This window comes from Haemorhous mexicanus, chromosome 6 (assembly GCF_027477595.1).
Source record: "Haemorhous mexicanus isolate bHaeMex1 chromosome 6, bHaeMex1.pri, whole genome shotgun sequence".
Classification (NCBI taxonomy): domain Eukaryota; kingdom Metazoa; phylum Chordata; class Aves; order Passeriformes; family Fringillidae; genus Haemorhous; species Haemorhous mexicanus.
Window position 1 is genome coordinate 40,921,126 of NC_082346.1, and position 12,064 is coordinate 40,933,189.

Here is a 12,064-nt window from a genome sequence, read left to right on the forward strand (position 1 = left end):
AAATATGCATTGCCAATCCTTCAGTAGGCTTAATCTGAAGGCTCTGCAATGTAGATAAAAATTCAAAAGTCTCAAGGCTTAAAACTTTATTAGGTCATTTACTGTCTCTTCCTCTTCCCTGATCTGATGATCTTCAGCAGAAAAGCGGTTCAACTAAATATCTTGAAAGGAAAAATTAGTAATTTAAAGTATGTAAATGTAACTTATGCTGGGAGAAAAATCAGCTGGCTATAGGCGCATGCATAACCAAACAGGGAAAGCAGTGATCATCCCAAAGCCTTTTGATTGCTTATCAGAGCTTGCTTCAGTTGCATTAAGCCAAACTGGTGCTGCCTTTCTCCCTTTGTGCTCTGCACACTGTTAGTGCTCACCTGCAGCTTTCCTTCCAAAATAGCCCATTACATGACTGTACAGATCCCTCAGTGGAGCCTCTGCTGGCATTCTGTTCTGCCTCTGTGGGGAAACATTTGCCTTCGGCTTCGAAAGAGCATGTACAACAGTTTTATAAACACCACCCAGGGAGCCCTGCTGTTGTGCCGACTCCTGACCTGGTGCTCTAAAGGCACTACGACATTGGAACTGACTAACGGCAAGACCTTCTTTCTGCAACACAGCTGCTTGATTTTCTGTAGATTCCTTAACTTGCTTGCTGCCAGCTGAAGCAGTATTGACTGCATCTAGATGCCTATATATTCCAGGTCTAACCAGCTCTGTGGCAGCTGATGAGCTACTGCTTGCACTGGTACTGCTGTTGCTGCTACCACTACTGTTACTACTGAAGCCACCAAGTTTACGAAGCCTTGCTTTCCAAGCAGCCTCTTTGTTCTCAAGAGGATTGTAAAACTGGACCGATTCTGTAGATGGCCTAAAAGTAACATGAACGCTGTTTCTTTTTTTAGTTGTTATTTTCATGATTTTGGCCCTATGAGTTACAGTTTCAGATATACTTCTTTTAGCTGGTGCCAGTTTGCTTGTGCCTGTGATGTGAGGATCAAGTTGTGCTTTAGTAAGAATTTTCTTTGCGTGGACAATACGTGAGTTGGTCACTTTCTCATTAAACTGGACACTTTTATGCTTTTCAGCTACCGGTGCTTCCACAACTAAATCTACATCAGTTTCAGTGGCAGCTTGCCTGTACAGATATCTCTTCCCTTCTTTGCTGCTAGGACTACTTGACCCATGATCAAATGCGCTTTCATATTGTTTATCAATATCTAACTGTCTGGCTTTATTGAGTGCTTGATTTCTTGTAAAAAAGTCTACTTGAGTAGGTGCAATATTACTTATAAAGCCACTTGGGTTTTGTTCTAGTTGCAGCTCTGTGTTATTGCCTCTTTCTGCAACAGCGTTGCTAGTTGTGCATTGACCAGTCTGATCTCTATTTTCTAATCCATCCAGTGGTAATCTATCATTCCTACTTACTGATGTATCAACTTCATGAGCAGAAGCCTCAGATTTATCTATCTCAAAGTTACCGCAAAGTTCTTCTTTTTCTTTAATTAGATATTCTCTCAGAGAGGAAAGGAGATCATCTTCACCTTCAAGGTCAACATACTGGCTTTGTTCAAAGGCAGTGTTTGCAAATTCTACCGGCCCTATTAAATGACAAAGATGGTCATAAATACTATCCCCAACTTCCAAGGAGGACTCTCTGCTATTTGTATCAGTGATATGGCTTTCAGTGGATCTAAGCATTGAAGAGGTCTCAGTGGAATTCTGTAAGCTTGGAGCATGATGGGATGAACTGTCAATGACAGGAACTGCACCTTTGGCTCGTTCAACTGCGAATGGCTCCAGGATGTCAGAGGTGCTGCTGCTTCGTGGCAGTGGTTGTTCTTCATTTAATGCACCAAAAACTTCACTTGGAGCATCCTCACTCTGAGAAAAATGTCTGACTCGATGTGGACGTGGAAGAATTTGAGCATCGTCAATGTCTGTAGGAAAAAAGTATATGTAACATGCACGAAAATTTACATAAAGAGACAATATATATTTACCACTACATCCTAATGATGTGACTTAAAAAGCCAGAAAAATTCAGAACCTTGTTTTCTTAGGTACAACAAAAACACTTTTTCCAATACTAGAGTGTTAAAAACACACGGACATAATATCCAGTACAGAATGTAATATAAATGAGTTAGACCATCAGAACACAGTTTTAAATGTTAACATGCATGAAAACAAACAGTGAGGTCATGGAACATTTGGAAATACAGTTAAAGCTAGAGCTGTGCCAATAAGTTCAATAATTCAACCAATATTATTCCAGCTAGCTTGTTCAGGAAATGGTTATTGGAATACAAATTAGCTCAACAGCAGTACTCCCTTTGTGGAATTTACATCTTCAGAAAAATGGGTAATTCCAAAGATAACAAGGATGTTTTTTGGAAAATCTGTCTGTTGAAGTGGCAAATCATTAATTAAAATATGTATATATGTATATGTGTATATATATAAATTACTGAGATTTCTGAAAGAATACTATAACACAGTTATAAGTATTTTGACAGTGTACATCTAAGGACTAAAGCTTTTAAATGACAAGGAAGAGCTGGCCCCATACAAAAAAGATGACTATACATAACAGATAATTTAAAGATATACCCCTTTCCCCCAGAAGAATGTTTTGTCTCTCATCTTCAAAATATGAAACTAAATACCTAATGAAGGCTTACCTCCTGCTCTTCTTCCAGTTTTACTCTGGGAAATGTAACATTTATGAGTATTACAGAATCAAGTACTCTGATACCAAAAAACATCCTGCAGCCTCACAACAGCAAACATTAGAGTAAACCCACTTTTGTTTATGCAAAGATCAGAATTTGTTATTACCATTTAAATTAGTGATTCATTGTTTCTGTTGAGACTCTTAATATGTTAGTGTCAGTAAAAATCAGTTAACTGTAATGAAACCTGCAGTTCCAACATGGATCACCTAGGAATTGTACAGAAGTATCTTCAGCTCATTTCACATCATCCACAAAAATAAAGAACCTTCATGCATCTCCTCAGATTTCCTACTATGTTATAGGAATACTATATATTATCAAATTACCACTGTAGGCAAGACTAAATATCCATTACAGACGAGTAAACTAACTGCTATCCTTTCCAGTCCTTTTATGAGATAAGCACTTAAAGAGCAAGGTAAAACCAGTTTACTCAATTTTCTGTTGGTTTCTTTCTGATGGAATCCTTTATTCTCTAGATTTATTTTTTATTACCTAGTACTTAAAAAGTTGTAGAGATGCTTTAAAATTCAGGAATAACAGTAAATAGCTTAAATTAACACCAGCAAGAGTTATTTGCCACAATGAACAGACTTACCTTCTTGTTCTATCTAGATGATTTAACTTCAGGACTGCAATGGTGAATTTACTTAATATCAGAACAAAATTTAAGGCCCCTTCCCTCCCCTAACTTTGCTGTGTTACAGCTAAAATAAAGTAACTATGTATGTAATTACATTTTAAAATATTTCTATTATTATTAAATATTATATAAAAATATCACTAAGTATTTAATGTTGATAGTTAATTTATCTCTCTATATATATTTCAGTAATATTGAATATTGATAATCTGAAGTCCCTTTAAAACCTGTTTTGAGCTGCTTACAGTTTTCTGAGAATGTTAGAGATGGAGCTGCATTTTCTCATATTCTCCTTCATAACAAAGCATATAAACCAGATGAATGAGATATGTCTGTACATAACTAAACATGTGTTCCAAGAAGACGAAAAGTGCTATTTCCATGCTCAATTTTTCAAAGAAGTTAAAATTTGAGAGTAACAGTTTGACCTTATACAAAGTTTACTGAACTATTAAAGAAGCTATTAGACAGGAAATTGAGAGATCTGTATTGGAAAAAGAGAATAGACATCCAAACTATCTCAGAAAATAAACATTAACTGAAAACTTATCAAATACAGCAAATCTATTATTCCTTTTCTCTTCAGCTTTGATAAGCAACGAATTTCCCACCATTGTTCTTATTCAACTTATTACTAACTACATGAATTAACACCCTCTGAAACGAATCATGTCTCTCTCTAGTTGGAACTGTTATTTCAAACTCCCTATTGACTTAGGCAGAGACTAAGAGAAGTTATGCTAATGTAGTCTCAAGCTATTTCTTACAGCTGTAAAGAAGGGACCACAGGATTCAGTCAAAAGTATTCACAATTATATATATGAGATTAACACATGCAACTGTGATACAGTGATCTCATCTTGAGCCCTCAGTATGCATTTTTCAAATCTATTATAAACTCAACCTTGTCTAAAGCAGCAGCCTAGAAATTCCATGCTGTGCATGCATGCAGTGATCATGACCTTCTAGGATGCTAAAAATAATCGGACAGAGAACTCACAATGCACACAAAGCAGCTCCACACATTGAAATAAATTCAGCTAGATTCATTTCAATGTTGATCCAGAATTAATTTTAGGTGCTCACATATTCATGACAAGCACACACAAGTACACATCTTCAAAGAAATATGTGCTTGCACCAATAGAGATTTCTTATTTGTAGAACGGGAAGAAACAGAGGAAATTAAAAACGTTATTGCGATACCAGCACTGAAAACACAACATTTAAAACCCAAATGAACTGCTCCTTTACAACCAGGGCTCACCCTTGCACACAGGTGCACAGTCAGACTGGGACACCTAAAACTCCCAAGGAGATGGCGTGACAGCAGGCTGACCCTTTGTATCTGACCCTGAGCACCCTTAGGAGAAACACTGCCCTGATTCCTCATATGCACAGTAAGGAAAAGATTGTAATCGGTACATCTGGCCAATCTCACACAACCACTACTGTCCTAAGTCAGCCTTGCCTCTCCTTTTGCTGCCAGAAGGCAGAAAGAGAAGGCAGCTTTTCAGCATCAAATGTGACACAGATATCCTAAAATAAAAACTCATGGAGAGACACATTCTGACAAGATAGCATGAGTGCTAACAGAAGATCGCTGTATAACACTGGGGCAGGTTTGTGTTTCATCATGCAAAGACTGTTTGGGAACTGGAGAAAAAACCCATGTTTTGCTTCTTAGCTTTCAATAGTTGGGGTTTTTTTAAAGAGAACACAGGCATTCTGTGTGTTTCTGGGATTAAAGAATAATTACAGCCACACTGACATTACAATTATGATTTCTTTCTATTTCATCATAATGATTACTTAATGATTTGGGAGTAAGGTTGTAAAGGCATAATATACATCTCCCTTTCACAATAATACTTGACTCTTTTAGTCCCAGTAGATAAGGAAAAATCTCCCACCCACAACTAATTAGTTTGCCCACTGCTTCTAGGAATCTTGTCTACATCTCACTGACACTTTTTTTCAGGTCTTGTACGTGAAAATCCCCAAGGGTTACAGAATGAATGGGCATATCCCTGGTTATCTTGTAAATGTGTAAGACTGGATTTCTTATGATTCTGACAGGCTAAAGGAAAGTTCCTTTTAGAAATATTGCAGATTTGCAACAGATATACTAAACCAAATCACTTTATTAACCAAGCGCCTTAGAGCATAAATCACTTCCACTTTCCAGATACTACTTGAAAAGTTGCAAATATTCTGCACACGGAAATACAGCATAACTGAAACTACATGAAGGAATTACAATCTTAGGAAAATCATCCTCTATAATGCTAGATGACTTGATGTCAATATTGAACTTCTGCAATATATTTTTTCAACCTACTGACTGATCTTCAAATTATAATCAGGTTTTCTGCCTTACCTGATGATCAGGTTTTCTGCCTTACTCTTGAAAATTAATATACAGTACATAAGGTAAAAGTCTGGTCATGAACACTTTCTGTCAGACTACCTGCCCAGATTCACCAGAGTTTAGTGGGTCCACCTTTCAATTATGAGTTTCATAGCTAAAAAGAAGCTGAAAACTACTTCCAAAAACTTAATATTAGGCAGCCTATTATTCTGGAATAATTTGAAGTGTCCTCTCCTTCAAATTATGTTGGATTGTAAAATAATTTTGGATACCAGGGATATTAATATAATCCTGTAATAAGATGAACATCTGTCACAACTAGCTAAAATAATTCATTACCTAGAATAGACAATAGAAACAATCTGATTCCTTCCCAAATTACATGCTGTATGTCTGGAAACAGAAGGCTTTCAGAAAATAATATATTTAACGTAAGAAGAAAAGGCAAGAAAATGATAAAGCTTCATGTTTAAATAAAAAGGGAAGAAAGAGAGCACAATTAAAAATGCAGAAAATTAAAAGAGCAAAGTGCACTCTGATCCAGTGGACAGTGTTTCTCTTTCTCTGTTATTTCCCCATCAACACTCTAATAGCTTGCTTTTTTTCACTAGAGCTTTTTAGTTTTCTGGCAATGGTCAAGATTCTTGGGCACATCATGAAGCTGCTGCAACATTCATTTGTTTGAGAAGACATCAAAACCAGGAAGGGCTTAGGACTTTTTCTATGTTAGAAGTGCAACAGTCTGTAACATCATTTTACTTTTATAATTATAGGTCATGCAGTTTTTGGATTGGATGACTATCAACATAAAGAATAATAGCAAGAGAGGCAGCAGGTCTGGGACACATTAGAAGTAATATGCAAGCCAGGACTTTTATGGAACATTGATGATAAAACTGACTACAAAAGCACTTTTGCTTTGTTTAAGAAAGGGTAATTAAGTATCAGTAATTATGTGATGAAATAATATTTCACGTGAAAGCTCATAACACTTCTGCAGGTGTTCTTAAGGTCTTCATTAAGCACTATTTCCAACAGCACTATGGCCAGGTAGGACACATTTTCTAATAGGTTGTTTACGTATCATTCCTATAAAAACTCTAAGTTTTAATCACTTGTATCTCAGAAGAGATACTCTTTGTGCTCATACTTTTATTATTTATTACATATAATTTGTATTTTTTAAAATTTTGTTTGTGGTGTCAAGAATTGTATTCAAATACTTTGTAATTGTCCATTGTGAAAGTCTGGTCTCTCTAGAGTGGGTTCTTTGAACTTTCTTAATTTTTCAATAATGGTTTCAGGCTGAATACTAAGGCATCGAGTTTCTGTTTCACAACAAGAATTTTGTGACATGTGACACATGACAAAATACAATTATGAAGATACAGTTCTTGGTACTTCTTGGGTAACAAAGACAGGCAGGAGAGACAGAAAAGAAAAAAAAATCTTTCATAAAAATATTATTGTCATGAAGTCCTTATATTTGTATGCCATTTTGACTATATATAGTCTTCCCACTGTGCTTTCATTTTTTTTCCACTCATTGATACAAAGGCATAGTCAGCCTTAACACATTACAAATTTATACCTATGTAATATCTGGAACTTTATCTGAAAACATGTATTTTAAAAGTCTGTGATAATTCTAGTTGTTGAATCTATTTGTTCAAAGAAAAGTATCCAAAGTAAGCTACTGTCCAACTTGTAGCCAACCACCCTGCTGGACCAAACAGAATGCTGAGGAAAACCACAATCCTAGAAAATCGATCATTTGGAAAATAACACCAAAATATCACACTTGAGAATTCCACACTACAGATTTTTTTTCATGGTTTTATATAGTAATGAAAAACAGGCACATTCTAAAGGATATTATATGATACCATATTATTTTTTCATGGGAGCTAAAGTGTATCATCACGGTTGTTCACACAACATCTATGACACTAAATTAAAAAAATTTACACAGAAAGATGTAAATGGCAAATTAAAGTAAAATTTCTTCCTTTCCCTCCCTCACTCATCCAAAATAAAAATTTTAGATTTATTGTAATCTCTGGTAGACAGATATTGTATTACTGCTTACCAATAAATTGGAAAAGTGGAAAGATTTCCCCAATTTTCTCTTTTATGATAGTAAACATTGGCACAGCACTAACTTCTAACAGTTCCAGAATGAATTGTAAAATAGCATGGTATCTTACAAAACTCAAGATATTAATTCTTAATCTCTTCCCCTCTCCCACCATCCCCAAAGTATTTTTACTTTGAAAAATTTAATGGTTTAGCAGAATTTGAAAGCAGAAGGTTTAAAAAAGTGATAAAGGGGGTGCAGAAATTAGCAGAGGTGGCACTACCTGAAAGCTCATCAGAAAGGGGAGTGAGAACAATATCAGGCAAGAAGGGTTTGGAAGTATGGATCAGAACAGGAGCACTTTTAGCACTGCGTATATAGGCCGATGGCAGAGCACATTCACCAATGGATCGGCTTCTCATGGCTTTAAAAAGGAAAAGAAAGAAGTGGGGAAGGAAAAAAGAAGAGTGACTATAATGAAAGGCTTGTGTCACAGAAAAAGCAGCAACAGAGAAAACAAAGATAAAAAGGAAGAAAGTTCAAAAAATTAAAACATTTCAGCACGGCAGATATTGGCAGAGCTGTAAGAAAGAAAAAAATCAGTGGACACATAAGACATTCTGAGTTTTCAACTTCTATGTAAAGCAGCAACAATGCCTTTATTATGACGATTACAGAGATTTTGCATTTGAAATCAAGAAGCTAATTAACACATTTTCCCACTGCATCAGGTGTTGAAAAATCAAAGTTAAAGTTACTCCACAAGCACTCTGAATTTGATTTTTTTTTAACAGGAAAAGTAACTTGTACTACATTTGTATTTTTCTAGTTTCCTTTGATTTTATCCTGAAAATGCATCTCTGTATCACACATATACCCATAGTCTTGAATTCATGTTCTCCAAAAGAGATTCAAAATCATAAGGAGAAAAGGATCAGTTCTGTGTGGAGAAATTTGCAATAAAGCTTGTTATAGTTCCACATTAAAAATTAAATTACTGAAGTGAAATGTTTTAACAATGAAAAGCATTACATTTTTTTATCCATGGGGTCTGGCTTTTAATTGATACTGGATAAATCTTGCCAAACTAATGTTTATTCACCTTTTCATATCTAACATCCTGCCAACAGTCCTACAGAATACAAAATGTACATAAGAATTGTAGTATTACAATCACGGCTATATCTGCAGCTTTTCTAATAGATTTAAATGAATCTTTGACATCTGCTTTTCTCTGTCAGAGTGAGACACAGCAAGAACTAATACTGCATTCAACCTCAAAGTACTCTGGAAGTTCTTAAAAAAAGTAATATCCTATGCTTCAAGTAGCTTCATTTCATACTGCTGTAAATTTGCTAACTTGTTTAAAAATTATTGCTGATAAAATTCTTTAAGGAAAATTCAGAGTATCTAGCATAAATATTGCCACTGCAATACTTAATTTTTTCTCTCTATATTTTCAAAACAACAGGAAATATAGACTTAGGATCTTAGTGCTCCTGATCTGCATGGGAATCAAATGTACGTGAATGGAGTGCAGTGAAAGTCGAGCACATCACACTTCAAAACCAGGTTAAAGAATTGTTGCTAATAACAACATGCAGATAACCTGGGCAGGTCACATTGAGCAGAAAATACATTTGACAAATGCAGCACAACATAAGTGGAGTCTTAAATTCAGTTTGAAAAAACAATTCAGAAAGACAGACCTTTTAAGACTGAAGCAAAACTCTAGTAAACTTTGTACGACAGAAACTTTTTTTTAAAAAGGCAATTACATGTAAGGCTTTAGTATCAGTTTGATAAGAGATACAGTAATAAATAGGATATAGTTATAGTTAGATGCATTACGTTCATCACTGTGAATCTTACAATGAATGTAGGCAAGAGAAAAAATAAAAACCACACAGTAAATATTAAGGTAAATATTATCTTTTCCAGGCTAAATTATTCTAAATAAATAAAGGTTTTGATATTGGATACTGTGTTGATTACAAATCTTAACATGAAGTGTTCCTTTTAATTTGACTGGATTTTTTTCCACCATATTACATTCAATTAAATAGTCAGGTGGAGGCAGACAATATCAGAACATGTAGACATTTTATAGTTTCTAACGTTCCACTACTGACTATACAAAAGTAGAACAATAGGTAAGTAAATTCTTTCTGACATGATATTTTTATAGGACCAGAACCTGCTGCCTAAGACAAAATTCTTGTAACTAACCTTACAGATTTTTCAACCCATATGCATACTATGCTTAAAGGCCCTTTACAAAAATTATTTTAAATAAGCTCAAGCTAAAAATGTACACACTGCATATCAAAACAGCTTTGATTTTTACTTGAGTAACACGCACACACACATATTTGGTGCAGCAATAAATGTGTGCTGGCATGATGATGGCTGAAAAAATAGAGGTGCAAAGGTGTACACAAAAATGTGTACAACATAAAACAGATGAAAAAGAAACTACAGCTTTTACTTACCATAAAATATTCAACATGCACATCCCCCTTATTCAGATATTCAGAGTATATATTACTCAAAATCAAAGGGAATGTAATACAAATCATATATCATGCAATATATTTAAGGTCTGACTCAATTCCAGACTTAGTCTGCAAACCTAATGATAAACTGAAGGAGAAGATCTGACCAGCAAAGTGTTCTAGATTTTACTTATTGTGATTATTTTTTTATTATTTGACCCTGCATTTATGGCACAGATTAAGAAGCAGCTGAACAGCTCTCTTTGCAGACCAGAGAGGCAGTAACAAACAACTATTTTCAGGCAGATAAGATATACGTAACATTTAGTAACATTTTCCTCATTACATCTAAAAAAACTGAGGAGTTTGGGATTCTGGTTCCGGCAACTCTTTTTGGATTTATTTTCTTCTAAAATCATTCTAGCAATGCTGGGATGCTTGATCACAGTTGGTATTCTGCAACATGAATAGAGCTGAAATTTTAACTGCTTGCAGTAATGCAAACTTGGCTTATTAATATCAAATATGTAAGGTAATTGGAGGAAAGGAACAAAACCATGGAAGCTAAAGTGCAGTGAAACTAAAATCAGATTACTTTGCTACTAACCAGGTCAATATATAGCTTGATTAGGATAAATTCCAGTCATTTCAAGGCTAACATCATATAAATAGCCATCTTTCAAATTGTGGCAAAACAAAAGCATTAATAAATGGACCAAACAACATAACCTTCTGACAGAATATCTGAAATATTAACAATTTGTGAAGGAGAAATTTTAACATGAGCTTTATCTTGTTAAGACAATTAAGATTTAAAACAAAACCACCATTACACTTAATCACAGACTACAGAGAAGCAGAAATTACATTTTAAGTATCTGTGATCCATGAGGAAAACTAGGTGCTGTCAGCATGAGATACAGGAAAAGCTGTGTAGCATTTGAATGTGCAAAAACGACAGGAAATTTTGGAGTAGGGACTTCATTTTCTCTCATTTCTGTATGCCTTACAGCACAATTAATTCTACCACATAAGAGCCTTGGGAGAGAAAAAAAAATTAAATGGAGAATTTTGAGAAATAGTCAAATAGAAACTTTGTCTAAATAATCTCTGTAATTTAAAGATTTTAAATTCATCTATTTTTGGAAAAAGAAAGAAAACGTTAATTTCTGAAAAGCTAGCACAATTATATATTCAACTGCTGATATGCATCCCAAATTTTTAAAATTGTGTTAGAATGTACCTACTTCCAAGAAGTATCAGTGAAGCAACAACACAGAATGACCAAAGCCACTACTACTATAAAGATAGCAAAAAAGTAAGAGATATTCCTTAAAAGGTTCTTCTTTAAATACAAAAATTAGATCCAGCTTAACATTCCTTAGCATAAGCAATAGCACTGAGATCATCAAGATGAAACAACAGAGTAAAGAAATTTGTAGTCGAGTTCCTGTTAACATAGTCTAAGAAAATCATATGAACACAATAAGTCTTCTTTTGAGGAGTTCACCTAAAGCATTGTTCAGTATAACTCATTTATAACTCAGCAGAGTATCTCCAAGTAATAAAATTCAGAAATAGGTGACTTCAGAAATGGAGAATTGCACACATTTGTCAATCTTTCATTACTGCAATATTCAGGGTATAGCAAAAGACAGCACATTTAATAAACTCTGCAGACTTATGAATATTTTTCCCCACTTTCCTTTTCACGGTTTGAAAATACTCAACCCATCTTGAGCAGTG

General features: G+C 34.7%; 1 protein-coding gene across 9 annotated transcripts in view; it reads right to left on the reverse strand.

Annotated features, from left to right (window-relative positions):
• The window catches only part of RALGAPA1 (Ral GTPase activating protein catalytic subunit alpha 1), a 131,352-nt gene that overhangs the window by 83,930 nt on the left and 35,358 nt on the right, over nt 1–12,064 (reverse strand). For 7 of the 9 annotated variants that reach the window (XR_009486976.1, XR_009486975.1, XM_059849918.1 and 4 more), the window contains exon 17: nt 372–1,934. Coding sequence is in view for 7 of the 9 variants with exons in the window: in XM_059849918.1 (XP_059705901.1) it covers nt 372–1,934 (1,563 nt within the window). In the remaining 2 variants the exon portion in view is untranslated. The remainder of the gene's footprint in view (nt 1–371; nt 1,935–12,064) is intronic. The other 2 variants (XM_059849920.1, XM_059849919.1) reach the window with 1 other exon arrangement.